This window comes from Centruroides sculpturatus, unplaced genomic scaffold, assembly GCF_000671375.1.
Source record: "Centruroides sculpturatus isolate CEXI.00-Female unplaced genomic scaffold, Cexi_2.0 scaffold809, whole genome shotgun sequence".
NCBI classification, from domain to species: domain Eukaryota; kingdom Metazoa; phylum Arthropoda; class Arachnida; order Scorpiones; family Buthidae; genus Centruroides; species Centruroides sculpturatus.
The window spans coordinates 196,398-212,454 of NW_019385083.1; the positions used below are offsets into that span (position 1 = coordinate 196,398).

At 29.3% G+C, this 16,057-nt stretch overlaps 1 protein-coding gene across 4 annotated transcripts in view; it reads right to left on the reverse strand.

The window, feature by feature from the left end:
- Nucleotides 1-6,974: 6,974 nt before the first annotated feature.
- Nucleotides 6,975-16,057, reverse strand: part of LOC111634409 (transcription initiation factor TFIID subunit 4-like) — a 45,657-nt gene continuing 36,574 nt past the window's right edge. The window contains exons 8-14 of one of the 4 annotated variants that reach the window (XM_023379174.1): nt 10,995-11,120; nt 10,745-10,908; nt 10,496-10,665; nt 9,564-9,694; nt 7,353-7,460; nt 7,220-7,270; nt 6,975-7,138 (exon numbers count right to left, since the gene is read on the reverse strand). In XM_023379174.1, coding sequence (XP_023234942.1) covers nt 7,022-7,138; nt 7,220-7,270; nt 7,353-7,460; nt 9,564-9,694; nt 10,496-10,665; nt 10,745-10,908; nt 10,995-11,120 — 867 coding nt within the window. In that variant the 3' untranslated portion in view covers nt 6,975-7,021. Of the gene's footprint in view, nt 7,139-7,219; nt 7,271-7,352; nt 7,461-9,563; nt 9,695-10,495; nt 10,666-10,744; nt 10,909-10,994; nt 11,148-16,057 lie in introns of all 4 variants that reach the window. The other 3 variants (XM_023379173.1, XM_023379172.1, XM_023379171.1) reach the window with 3 other exon arrangements.

The following is a 16,057-nucleotide window of genomic DNA, read 5'->3' on the forward strand; positions in this document are numbered from 1 at the left end:
TAAAATGTCACAATGCAAATGTTACTAACTTGAAAGTGGCCACTGAATAGCCAATATCTTTTTTAAATTAAAATTTAGAAAACACTGCATGTATTAACTATGTACCAATATAGTTAATACATAATTTGCACATATAATATCTTTATGAAAATTCCACTATTAGACTAGCATATCACTATGCCATAAAACTTGCACCTCAATCAGCATTAAGTTAACTTTGCAAGACTCTACTGTATGTTTGAACAGTGTAACAGAGATTGTGATCTCATTGCTTTCTTTAAATCCAACAGTGTAGCATAGTTGTTTTTAATTAGGTCAACATTTTGGGGATGCTACAAAATAGCACTGAGCAGTGTCATAACATTTTTTTCCATTTATTACTAAAAGTATGAAAAGCACAATAACTCTTCACTGATAAAGAAGTAGACATATTACAAGAAAAAAATTACCAAGTTGGAGTGCCACTATTAGAAAAAGGTTGGAAAATTTCAGTTTAGTGTATTTGTAGCAATGGAACCACCTGTTTAATTGACATTGTAAGTCAATTAAACAGGTCTGTTTTATCAATGTTACAGATGCCATTTGCACAAATTCATTGAAACAACTTAGGAAGATTTATAGATTTATATTGTCCAGCACTTAACTCTTTAAGCATTAAAATTTTTGTTTTTACTATGTATTTGTAGACTGATTAGTTTTCCCCTCAGGATATACTTTAGTGGAAACATATGGGGGGTTTGCCATTAGTGAAGTTTTGTGATATTTTGTTGCTATTTTTGTGAATTTTTTAAAAATTAACTTGATTTTAAATATGTTATCTTTTGCATATAATGAGAAATGCTTATTCTTTGCTTCATATTTGAAATTGATGCTTTTTCGTTATTGTCTGAACATATAACAATAATAAAAACAACTACTTACTGCATTCAACGCATTTATATTGCACTTCTACTCGCTGCAGGAACAGAAGAACAGACAACTAGTAACTAGTTCATTTTGTTTCTAGTACAGTATTTACGTGTCGTCAATTACTGTCACTGAGACAAGTGGCAACGTAACAAGATTAGTAGAAAAAACCAATATTCATTTTTTATAATTGTTTTATTAATTTAATACTTTAATTCAAGTAATTAATAGACAAGTGGCAATGTAACAAGATTAGTAGAAAAAACCAATATTCATTTTTTATAATTGTTTTAATTATTTATTTAATTTAATACTTTAATTCAAGTATTTTAAGTAATTTTAATTTAATTATTTAAAAATTTTGCGGCATCCTGCTGGTACTTGCGGCACCCGCTTTGAAAATCACTGCGCTAGGTGTTTAAAGGTGGTGAAGACTTCCACCCAGCTTACAACATTTTAATGTGTGAAGACTTCCACCTCTTTCCTGAACTGAAAACATGGCTAGCAGGGCAGAAGTTTGAAACTAATGAACTAATGACAATCTTCAAAACAACATTGTTAAAACCATTTCAATTCACTGGTAGCAACATTCTATGGCAAGGAGATGAAAAGCTCATCCACAAATATGACAAATTCCTCAATCTTCATGGTGATTATGCCGAAAAGTAATCATGTTTGTACCTAACTTTTGGTAATAAATTCATTTTGTTATTTACATTTGTCTTTGTTTTATGGAACATCGGAGCTTGAAAAAAAAACAGCCCTCATATTAATTCCAACATAAATCATCGAATATATGAAAATGATGAAACTATTGAAAAAATTATATATGAAAGTGATATGGATGAAGAAATTGGCAATGTAAATGATAGTGACGGTGATTTGTTATTTGAGAATGGAGATGAAGATATAATGGAACCAAGTACATCTGATGAAGACAATCCAGATTTGCAATCAAAATCAGATTGTACATCAGTCAATGTCACTGAACTGTCTTGAACAAAGGCAGATAATTCCATGTTTGTCATACATAAATTTCAAGCTAATTCTGGACCGAATCATGATCTTTCTCCAGGATCACAGTGTTCTTCATATTTCAAATTATTCATCACCAATAAAATGTTATTGGGTTGTTCAGAAAGTAAGTTCATTTTTTTTACCACTAGACGGATTAGACGTATTTTTCCCGCTAGTTTTATTCTAAACCATATTATCATTATATATTTTGACAGCTAGCATTTTAAGGATTATTTGTAAAAAATTTTGTTTGATTTTGTGCAATTGTTTATTTTTTGCATCCCATCAAATATGGAAGATCGAAAGCATCATTTTTGACATATTTTGCTTTTTTATTACCAAAAAATCAAAATGCTGTTCAAGCAAGAAAACAATTGTGGTACATGTATGGAGATGATGTGTTAAGAGAAAGACAGTGCCAAAACTGGTTTACAAAATTTCGTTCTGGCAATTTCAATATTGAAGATGCACCATGTTCTGGATGGCCAGTTGAAGCCAATGAAAACAAAATAAAGGTACTGATTGAAGCAAACTGCCGAATAACAACACATGAAATCACTAAGAGATTAAATCTGTCAAATTGAACTGTTTATTATTACTTGAAACAAATTGGTTTTGTTTCAAAGCTCAATATATGGGTTCCACATGTTCTTAGAGAGATGCTCTCTTTAGTGGGATTTTAAGGAAATTTTGTTTTTGGAGCTTTTACCAGACAATTTAACAATTGATTCGAAAGTGTACTGCCATCAAGTAAACGAATTGAGTAATATCATCAAACAGAAAAGGCCAGAATTGATCAACAAAACAGGTGTAGTGTTTTACCATGATAATGTCAAATTTCACACAAGTTTGGTAACTCGTCAGAAACTGTTATAACTTAGATGAAACATATTATCACACCAACCATATTCACCAGATGGAGCACACTCAGATTATTACTTGTTCCGGTCTATACAATTTTTTTTTAACTGTAAGACATTTAATTGAAATGACAATGTCAAAAATCACTTGAATCAGTTTTTTGTAAGCAAGGATAAAAACTTTTATGAATGTGAAATCATGCTATTACCAGAAACATGACAACAGATATTTGACCAAAATGGTCAATATATAATTCAATAAAATATTTATTTATTATAAAAATATTGTGGTTTTTCACGGAAAAAAAATGAACTTATTTTCCGAACAACCCAATAAATTATAAAAGAAAATACAAACAAATACGCAGAATACATTGCCTGAACTAGAGGATATCCTTATAAATTGTAGATACCTATTGCAAGTACAGTAGAGCATCGTTTATCCGAAACGTTGGTTATCCAAAAGAATTCCAGTTGGCAAATTTAAATTTTCACTAGTGCTGTGGCGCTGCAACGTTTGGCTATGTCTTGGGTTACTCAAATATTTTACGTTTTTGATACTAAATTAAATTCTGAAGTATAATTTTTTATTGTTTTTATATTTTTCAATATATTTATTTTGTTTGTACAAAATAAAAAAATGAAATTTAAATTTTCACTAGTGCTGTGGCGCTGCAACGTTTGGCTATGTCTTGGGTTACTCAAATATTTTACATTTTTGATACTAAATTAAATTCTGAAGTATAATTTTTTATTGTTTTTATATTTTTCAATATATTTATTTTGTTTGTACAAAATAAAAAAATAATTTTTAACGATACAATAGTCTTCGTNAAACAGGTGTAGTGTTTTACCATGATAATGTCAAATTTCACACAAGTTTGGTAACTCGTCAGAAACTGTTATAACTTAGATGAAACATATTATCACACCAACCATATTCACCAGATGGAGCACACTCAGATTATTACTTGTTCCGGTCTATACAATTTTTTTTTAACTGTAAGACATTTAATTGAAATGACAATGTCAAAAATCACTTGAATCAGTTTTTTGTAAGCAAGGATAAAAACTTTTATGAATGTGAAATCATGCTATTACCAGAAACATGACAACAGATATTTGACCAAAATGGTCAATATATAATTCAATAAAATATTTATTTATTATAAAAATATTGTGGTTTTTCACGGAAAAAAAATGAACTTATTTTCCGAACAACCCAATAAATTATAAAAGAAAATACAAACAAATACGCAGAATACATTGCCTGAACTAGAGGATATCCTTATAAATTGTAGATACCTATTGCAAGTACAGTAGAGCATCGTTTATCCGAAACGTTGGTTATCCAAAAGAATTCCAGTTGGCAAATTTAAATTTTCACTAGTGCTGTGGCGCTGCAACGTTTGGCTATGTCTTGGGTTACTCAAATATTTTACGTTTTTGATACTAAATTAAATTCTGAAGTATAATTTTTTATTGTTTTTATATTTTTCAATATATTTATTTTGTTTGTACAAAATAAAGAAATAATTTTTAATGATACAATAGTCACGATTATTATTTTAAAAAGTTTACATTAACATCGACGAAAATTCAACGCGAAGCAACACACAACAGAGAAAAATTTCAACACGGGATAGGTTAATATATTTTTTCGTACATAATCGGTTATCCAAAAAATAAGTTATCCGAACAACCCCATTGCCCAATTGATTCGGATAAACGACGCTCTACTGTATATCTGAATATGGGCATTTATTTCAATTACAGCTCTCCCTTCATAGTCCGACATTTTTTAATCCGACATGCTCAGTAGTCCGACGCACCTCTCGTCAACGTACCCGTCCCCGTTACGTGTCTGCTTGCACAGAAGCATGTCACTACGTGAATCTCCCCCATCCAATTCTTACACGATGACACACATTTCATGTGTTTTCTGTTCTGTTCGAACAGTTGGAGTAGGGTATATTGTAAGCTATTGCTAGCAAAACAATGCAAAATATGTAATTATTTTCGGTAACCTGGACACTTTTGGTAATCCAACACCCCTTTGGTCCCATACCCGTCGGACTATTAAGGGAGAGCTGTATATTTCTAATGGGAATAAATTGGTTACCTGCTATGTTTTGGGAATAAATTGGTTACCTGCCAAAATAATGACATGTAATCGTTTCTGTCATATAAAGTATTAACATTTATCAAATACAGAAGAGAAATTTAGTTGGAACAATCCTAACTATTATTTAGTACAGAAAGTAGAACCGTTTATGTTAATGTTAAAAAAAAACTGTCAAACATGTCTGACTCCTTTCCATGATATATCAATTGATGAGGCATTACTAAAATATAATATATGCTTCTAAAACCAGCTAAACATGACCTAAAAATGTGGATGCTATTCAATTCAAATAATGGTTATGTGCACAATTTCGACATATATTGTGGAAAAAATGATAAAATCCCTGGAAGTGAAAAGGGGCTTGTATATGATGTCGCATTTAACAAAAGTTTTGCATAACCAATACCATCACTTTTATTTCGACCAATTTTTTACCAGCATATCACTGCTACTTGATTTGCTAAAGAAAAAAAATTATGCATGTGGCACAATACTAGAAAATAAAAAGTATCTACCGTCCAGTCTAAAAAATTTTGAAAACAAGCAAAAACAATGTATTGAAAAAAGAAATTTGCTATGTTTGACTTGGCATGACAAAAAACAAATTAACATAGTATCAACTAACAAAAAAATGATGATAGTGAACACCAAAAGACAACAGTGAATGAGGTACAATGTCCACTCATATTTTCAAATTATAATAAAAATATGGGAGGAGTGGACTTAATAGATCAAAATCAAAATTATTATTCAATATCAAGAAAATCTGTTAAATGGTGGTTCTACTTATTTTGGTTTTATCTTGATACTGCTGTACAAAACAGTTATGTTTTATATAAATTAACTAACAATCCACCAAATAAACAGTTTTTAACATCAATCCAATTTAGATTAAATCTTATAGACGAACTTTCAAAAAATTTTTTTAGTAGAAAAATATGAGGTAGAACAAGTGATATTCCAGCCTAATCAACATGATAAATGCAGGTCTGCATAATAAAGTGAAAATAGTCAGAAGAAAAAGAACTTGCATGCAGTGCTGACGTCATAATAAAAAAATAGCGTCGAACAGATACATGGAAAGTATGTTCGAATGCTCATTCTGTAACGTTTGCTTATGTGCAAGCTGTTTTGGACCATATCACGAGGAAAATATGAATACAAGTATTTAAATTATATATTATATACAAGTGCTTTTTGTATTGATCTTTTAAGATAAATATTTATGTTGCATTTTAAATACAATTATATTGATGTTTATTATAGCTGCAAATGTGATTTTTTTTAAATACAAGCTTAAAAATTTTTAAAGTTTACACATATGATTAAAACATAATTAATAAATAATAATAATTATTATTATTGAAAATTTACTTTTTTGATTACTTAATAATAAATTTCTAAAAAATATTATTATTTTAAAAAACTATAGTATCCTTTCATTAAAAACAATAATATTTCAATAAAATGTTTCATAAATAATTTTAAAATATTGTAAAAAATATTAAAATATATGCAAACACAAATATAACATAATTAATGATATATAAAAGTAAGATGCATTATAACAATAAATATTAAAAAATCAGATTAATATCAAAATAATAAATGAAAAAAAGTCAGAAAACAGTGTAAATAACATTTCATTCAACAATACAATAACATTTAATATATATAAAAAAATACAGTATATACAAAACAAAAAAGATTTTATAAACATAACCAACTGACAATCAATGTAACCCATAAATAAAAATGAACTCAACCAAGCAGCAATGTCATAAGGTAGCAATTGCTGTCCTAATTAAATGGTAAAATGTCTCATATCAAAACAAATTCTGATTATTTTCTTGATTTGTTTCAGTTTTGAAGATTTGCCCCAATTAACTAATGGCCCTATTAACTGAAATCTAATATTCATTATTAAAAATAAATAATAAATTAATACCATTTGCTTTGATCAAGAAATATATTGTTTATTTTTTAATTATAAATTAGCTAATTTTAACATAATTTATTTTAATTTATTTCATATTATGTTTTAACTGCCCAATTTTGTGAGTTCATAATTTAACTTATACAAACATATAAATAAATTTTTTTAAGTATATGCTTATTTCAAATAAATAGAAAAATATACCTGATCTGATTGAAAATCAGTCCTTGATCTCTTTCTTGATCCAAGAGCTGATAAAATTGTTTCTGTTTGTCTTTTATCTTCTTTTCTCTGCTTTAAACAATTTAAAAGTATTAAATTTGTCTTATACAGTATTAATTTTTATTTTACACTGTCAAAACATTAAATTCTAACCTTATCCTCTTCTTTACTTAATCTTGGGTTTTCTTCATTTATCAAATCACCCTGTATAATATTATGGAAATTAGATATTATATATATAAATAACCTAATATCTTTTTTTCTGTATAAAAAGAATATTCCTTACATTAGATATATCCATTTCTTCTGTGTTTGACATTTTAAACCTGTCCACTTCTTCAAGGAAAGCCAATTGGTCCTTAACATTACTTGTTATTTCATATTTTGAATTAAGCTAAGAAATAATATGTTTGTAATATTAGTAAAAAGGATGAGTTAAATAAATTAATTTACATTTTTCAATTATGCATAAAATTAATTATGTTAAATAAATATAATTCAGCTTTTCACATGTAAATAAATTATTCAACATAAATGGAGGGACAAATGAAAAAGCAATATAAGTGACAAAACAGTTTTTTTTTCATTAAAAATAATATAATAATAAATGTCAGTAATAGACAAGTAAATATATCTATTTATTTAATTTAATAAAATATTATTTTTTAACCAATGTTAAATTTTATTTCTAATGTTATACTATTTGTCATTTGTACCACTTTTCCACTAAACCCTCAAATAACTGCTTATTTTTAATTACTATCAAAATCATATAAATAATAGAGTATACTTTCATTGTGACATCAGCAAGAGGCAAATGATAAAACATAATTTATTATATCTAAAATGTATGAATAAATGAACAAATAAGTGTTTGTATATGGGCTATATTAGTTTTAACTCTCAAAACTTATAATGAAAGAAACAAAAAACTTTGAATTAATAAACTTTCAAGTTACAGAAACTACCATTATTTTAATGAGATTGTATCACAAAGAAATGATATAATTAGACTTAAATATATTTTGTTTCATTACTTTTTAAACATGATCATGGCCTAATTTAGCCCATGTTAATCCTATTTTTATCAATTTTGGGACAATCAACTATGTCACAAATTCTGTACTATATGAAGTTCATTTTCAAACAATAATTTCAAAATTTTCAAACAGAGATGTTTGATTTGAAATAAACATGTTAGAATATTCTTTCACTTTGTTGATGTTGAATCTAAGGATGGAATTAAGAAGTTCCAAAACCATTTCATTTATCAAATTGCTGTTAAGCACTTTTTCTGGTTTGTAAAATTTGGTTAGTGTTTTGCTGAACTGTAGCAATATGAAGCTGTCCCTCTAATTAAATCATCTTGAGTTTATAATATACTTTTTCATTTGGACATTAAACTATTAAACTAATCTAGCAATTGTGATTGTTATCTTTTTTAAGTTTTTCATATAAACATACAATGATCAGGCTACAAATTAGCTATTTTAAATAATTAATACAAAATAATTTGCTACTTGGTAGGCGTTAGGCATCATCTCTTAACTAAATTAATAATTATAATTTAAATAATTTATTAAATAATTTAGAACCTTCTGGAAGAAAATAACTGACCCATGGCAAGGCTTGAACCAGTAACCTCCACTTGCCAGTTGCACTACCCAGACACTGAGCAAGCCTTTGCTTCCAGAGGTATTTAAAATGTGGCTATAACCTTATATGATTAACTGCATAAGGTTATATCCACATTTTAAATACCTCTGGAAGCAAAGGCTTGCTTGGAGTCAGGGTGGTGCAACTGGTGAGCAGAGGTTACTGGTTCAAGCCTTGCCATGGGTCAGTTATTTTCTTCCAGAAGGTTCTAAATTATTTAATAAATTATTTAAATTATAATTATTAATTTAGTTAAGAGATGATGCCTAACACCTACCAAGTAGCAAATTATTTTGTATTATTTATATAAAATAGCTGATTTGTAGCCCAATCATTTAGGCAATCATTGGATATGCTCATCAGGCTTTACAATGTTTGTTATATTTATAAAAATTTTTCTTTCAGATGTCAACAGAAGCAGACAAAAGTATGCTAACATTAACCACATGATTCATTCTTGTATGCAATAAACCAAAACTAACATTTTCATTGGTTTACAGATTTCATTTCATTTAATGACAAGAGTGAATTTTTGTTTTATAACATATATCTCATTTTACTTTGCTATTTAATCCTTAATCCTAAAAATGCTGAAAAAGAAAATTGAAAGTTATATCTATCATGTCTGTTTCTGTTTTTTTTTCTTTTTCAATTTATCAAAAAAAGCAAAAACAAATATTTCTAGTTATTGGATGTCATGAACAAAAGAGAAAATATCTTTGAAATATTTATTAAAAACACAAGTGAAAAAATTATATACTCCAAAACTCCTTACTATAATGCAAAATGAAATTTGATATAATTTAAATACCATCAAATAAAAATAAATTACCCTACTTACTTTTGGATTTTCTACATAGTGTGCTGCTATCGTGCCTAATTTTTCAATAATTGATTTCAGACGTTCTTGTGCTGCATGAGAGACTAATGCAATGACATCACTTGAAACATCATCAACTCCATGCTTGGCAGCTAAAAAAAAAGAAAGAAAATATACATGCAGTGTGATCAAACAGAAACCAGACTGTTTGTACTTTGCATTATTGCTGAACTGTAGAGTCTATTTACTATAATACAAATGGCTCTGTTATTATGGTAATGCCTAGTAATTAAAGCTAATTCTATATAATGTTGCATCAAATCAAAATGAATTTTTTTAAAATAAATTCTGACTTTGACAAAATTTTATGTATACACTCTAATATATTAGCAACATTAAACTGATAAAGCACATTTAAAATTCCATGTGTCCTCAGATAAAACTAGCCCACTTACCAATTGAGTAAAATCAGGCTACTTTATATACTGAAACATTGGCTATGAAAATTTCCTTAATGTTTTATGAGTAAAATTAATTTTTAGAGTTTCTTTATCTAATTTAACTTTGTCTCATTTATTTTTATTTCCAATAAATTATGAAGATTACAGTAATTTACTCAATCAATGGGACTAGTGTTACATGGTGATGCTAGTATTACATGGGACACCCTATATTTTCCTTATTTGATTTTCCTCTTACTACTCTTAAGTAAAAATTTAATATTTAAAATTATTTCATGAAAATAGCAAAGAATAAAAACAATACGTTATAAAAAGAAAGACAGAAAAAACAAAAATGAAAAAAATTAATAATAGCAAAACTAGCAAATACAAGATGGCAAAGATGCTAGGAAAATTTGTATAAAACAAATAGAAATAAATTATTATATTTTTATGTATTAGATAAGTTCAATTTTAAATTAAATTTCATAAAAAATTCAAACAATTATTTACCAATTTTTGAAATACGTTTTTGAAGTAATCCAGACGAAAAAAAAGTTTCATCTTTGCAGGACCTTATTTGTGTCCCTACTATTTCAGCTGTAGTTGCTAAAATCCGCTGACTTTCTTCAATCAAATTAACACCACCCATTGCAGCAACATCATTGATATCATCATCATCTCTGAAAATAACAATTTTATTTATTTATTTAAATAAAATAGCATTGGATTATTAAATATTATTACTATTTAATAAATTACCTGAGAGATGTTGTAAAACTTTTCTTGTCTCTTTCCCTCTCTTTAGAATTCACAGAAACAGAACTTCTGGAGGATATGACTGGTTTAGTTGTCTGATTCAATATTCCAGTTAAAGATTTTGAACCAGCTATAGTTTTAATACTTGTTCCACCTTGTAATTTTGGCTAATTTAATAATTAAAAAAAAGAAAATAATAATAATTTACAAAAATTTTTAATACGTTTAATTATAATAAATAAAATATTCTTACTGTTACTAATCGTTGTCCTACAATTGTTTGTGTTGCAGGAGTTGTTAATTGTGCTGATAAATTTCCAGATATTAATGCTGGTGATACAACTCTCATTTGTGTTATAGGAGGCTTCATTTGTAACACCTGTTTATTTATTACCTGTTTTAATACCTGTTTGTTATTTATTAAAGAAAATTTAATTAAAACTTTTAAAATTCTCAAGAAAATTTATTCTCAAAACTAATTCCTAAGTTTTTTGAGAATAAACTTATTAAATTAAACAGTAGAGTGGAACCTCACTTAATGAGCACCTCACATAATAAGCAAAATAAATTGTAAAAATTTGACTCGCTTAATGAGTGATGTTTCGCATAACGAGTGACAAGGAGAGGGGAAATCCCAGATTGTGCACATGCTCCATCTGTCTGTGTTTAGCATGCGTTCCACTACCGTGTTTCCCCGAAAATAAGACATCCGCAGAAAATAAGACCTAGCACAGATTTTGCTGAATTGCGAAATATAAGACCTCCCCCTGAAAGTAAGACCTAGCGAAGTTTTTTTTTAGTCGTAACGGTCATCGACAGATGGTTGAAAGTACAGCCACTGATTGGTCAGCAGACAATTACGCCACACGGCATGATTTGCATAAGACTATGGCTTGGGAATCACAGATTTGCATAATGTTATCGCTGGTGATCGCTAATTGGTCGGCTGGGAATCACGCCACATCACATTTGCATAGTGCTACGGTTCAGTAAGCACTAATTGGTCATCGAGCTCGATGTGGACACTATAAAAAGGTTAAGTTGAATGTGTCGCAAGGTGTTCTCTCGAACCTGTTTAGCGTATTGTTCAACAATAAATGTGAATTCGTCTTCATGGAAATATAAGACATCCCCCTGAAAATAAGACCTAGTGCATTTTTTAGAGCAAAAATTAATATAAGACACTGTCTTATTTTCGGGGAAACACGGTAGTATCTTAGTGACGCTCACGATCACACATTTTTCCAAATATATTACGTATAAACATCAACAATCATAGCCCATTATATAATAATAAATATGCTATCTCGTACTAAATTTAATGACCAATTCCAAATTCAATTTTAGAAATGTCTAAATTAAAAATTAATTATTTATAATTATTAAATTTAATATGAGATGGGAGCATAACTACCTACCTCTAGTCTAATTTGACTAGAGGTAGGTAGTTATGGTAGTTAGGTATAATTAATTTTATAATATTTAATTATAGCCTTTATAGATCAAGAATTTGGCATATCGTTTGGTGTCTTCATCAGACATTATCTGTGATTTTTTTTGTTTTCTGCAAATTGAATTCACATTTCAGGTTGGTTCATTCTGTGCTAGAAGAAATGAAGAAGATGATTCATGCTTAACAATGTATATTATGTAATTTTCTTTGAATAAACATTATATATAAAATATTTGAGTATTTTTTTTGGCAGCATGGAACGCATTATCATATTTTACATTAACTTCTATGTGAAAAATTGTTTTGCTTAACGAGTGTTTCGCATTACGAGTAAGATTCTGGAACGAATTATGCTCATTAAGCAAGGTTCCACTGTATTTAAGATATATAATTTTTTAATAATTTTACAATATTTAAAAATTAATTATTATTAAAATTTTATTTGATTAATTTTTTTAATAAAAATAAGCATATTATTATGAATTATTTATATTTCATAAAAGCTTTAATACAGTTGAAACTGATTAATTTGACTTGATTACAATTTAACCTTGTTTTAAATAGGATTTATTTCAGCAAATACTGCATTAAATGAAATTCTGTGTAAATTTGTATTTCATCACAAATAGTTCTAGATAATTGCTAAACAAGGGCTTCCCAACAGGGTCAGTATTGACCCCTTTGGGTCAATGAAAGTTTGAGAGAAAGCTCAATAAAACTTTGAACATTAAAAATATTATATATTTTTTCAATCTCAAATAAATTTAGGATATGCCTTTTAACTTTTAATAATTATGTAGAAGGGCTGTTATATATATATTATATTGAAGACGACAGAAAAAATTTTCTTAAAAGGGGTTAATAGCACCGTAGAGAAATGCTTTAGTGTGGCATGAAAGAAGCTCAAAAGCATCACAAGGAAGAAGAGGAAGTGATGCATTTTCATAGTAATCATGGATAACAAAAAAGAAATGTTTATGTTTTATTACTATGACCTTGACATTTGCTATTCTATTGGGTCATTGCAAATAAAATGGCTGTTTTTTAAAATTTAAACTTCTCAGCCTTGTAGTTCAACTTTTTTCCATGTGAACAGTGCTGTATGTTTGCAATTGGAAGAGCACACATATAATATGTGAATTAAAAATGTAATCTCATTTATATTGTGAGTTCCATATGTTTAATAATACATTTTCTGATGGCACAGAAAATAAGGAAATTGAATAATTTTCTTTTGCAAGTATAAGCAGGGACATAATACAGTCAAAGCAACCCAAAATACCAATAGAGCTTTTGATGCTGTGAGTCAGCAGCAACCAGGCATTAGCTCAAAAAATTTCATTCTGGGAATACAAATCTAAAAAAAAAAAATCAGAACTGAAGAACATCCTCAAATTATAACATCCTGGAAATTGCAGAAAGGTTGAACATACTGGACATTATTCAAACATTTCTCAACATTTAAACATTTAAACAAGTCAAGAAGCTCAACAAATGGGTACCACACGATCTCAGTGAGAGAAATAAGGAGCATCATTTGGGGTCTGCAGTTTTTTAATTATTTGTCACAAAAATGAAAGTATTCAAATGAAATTCTTCTCCATCCATCTTATTCTCCAGACTTTTTGCCAACAGACTATCACTTTTTTTATACATTTGAACAGTATTTTGGCAAGGAAAGTCTTCAAAAAGAGGATGCAATCGAAAGTACTTTTAATAACTTTTTGGATTTTCATTCTCATGATTTCTATCAAATTGGTGTTACTGCATTTCTATTACATTAGACTAACTTGTAAGTGTATTAATGTCGATGGAGACAATTTTGATTGAATATGTAAATTTTAAATTAAACTAATAAATATTCAAAGTCAGAAGTAAAAAATCTATCATTTCATTTGTATAATAACAACCTAATAAATAGCAGGATGAGCTTCAACTTCTACCATAAATCTATCAGTATCAAACAACATTTGTCAAACAAGAAAGAAAGCATCTTTGCAGATTACAATATCCAGTCAAACTGAGAGGCCTGATGGTGTGGCTTATGTGAAGGCATTCACACAAGCCAAACCATCAGGGTAGCAAAAGGATGGCACCACTTAGTAGCAGAGTTTTGCATCTACCTGACACTGTCACTTTAAAATGGCTCATATGAATGGCTCCTAGTTGTTTGTTTTAAATTATATAAAAAAGAATGTTTGTCACTTTGTCACATGTTTTTGTAGTGCCATAAAGTGATTCATCTGTCCAGGATCTTAGCCTATGTTTCCAAAGATTAACATGACCATTTGCCATCTGCAAAAACAAATCTACTTAGATTTGTGTTTTTGTGGTTATGTTATTATACTTATATCAATCCTGTATAAAACAAGGCTCTCCTGTAAATTATAAACTAAAGTGCCAAAAAATTAGAGACACTTATCTAATAACATGTAACTCTTCCCTGAGCCCAAATAACATCAGCTACAAAATGTGGCATAGACTATGAGGTGTCTGAGTTGTTAAACAGGTATTTCAATCTAGACACGTTCAATAGCTCTCCATAATTCAGCTGCATTTGTTAGATAGTTCTGCAAGGTATTCAGTAACATTTGCACAAAGTCCTATAAATGGTCTATGGGGGTTCAAATCAGACAACCTAGGAGGCCAAAAGAGTAGCTAAAAGTCTGTTACTAAAAGTCTGTCAAGTGTTCCTTGAATTATTATTGTGCCATCCATGACATATGAAAATAACATTATCCTGATGGTACAAACCATCACTGTCGGAGAACATAGCAAGCATAAATGGTGCAAAACATCTGCTACAAAATTAGTATTCACTGTACTGTCAAGGTCAACTGTAGTCTCACCATTGGTCCCTATTCATGCCAACAGAACACACTCCAAATCAGGACAGAGCCACCACCAGCTTGCACTCCACCTTGTTGACATGATAGATCCATGGCTTCATGTGGTTGTCACCACACACAAACATGACCATCAGTTTGGTCAGAGATTCATCTGACCACAGAACACAGTGCCAGTCAGCCATTGTCCAATTCAATGTTTTCTGGCCTAGATAAGGTGCATTGCCTGATGCTTAGGTGTTAGTAGTGGTACCTGAATGGGTCGACAACTACCAAATCCCAAGGAATGCTGTGTACATTGTACAGTGACTGATTGTACAGTGCATTGGAAGTGACTGATAGGTTCAGCAGTTACTGGCAGTCATATTCTTGTATTAGTCATGGGCACCCATACTGCAATATGCTGCTAATGTCTGTCCAGAATTTAAGTATTCCTAGTAAACCCTTGAAACTGTTGCACAAGAAAATCCAAGAGCATTGGCAAGTTGCTGGTAGTAACCCATTCTTCTGCTCCAATAATCTGTCCATAATCAAATGGTGATAAATCCTTTACATTGCCCATTGCTACTCTAACCAAGCTCACACATAACCAATAAGTATCATACCTATAGTGACATGTGCAAAAGTTCTTAGGTAAAAGGTAACAACATTGCATGTGCTGCTTCTCTAATTTTCTGGCATGTCAATTTATTATTGAATAAATCAAACCTGCATATTTCTTTTGTAATTTGTATTTAAAAAAAAAAAACAGTTTACATGAATTTTTTTAGTATAAATTTGGATTATTTAGAAATACTTTATATTTAAATATGAAGCTAGAAATAATAATAATAATAATAATAATAATAACTCTCCCGTGGTCACCACCTGGTCGTGGTGGGAGAGCCCAGTAATTTTACTGAACCATAGGGCAATGCAGGCTGGAGCACAAGCTCCTGGTAGGGACACCCATGCCAGTAAGGTCTATGGGGAGAAATGAAGCTAAGAGTGACCACACACCCACATTCTGTGGAGATA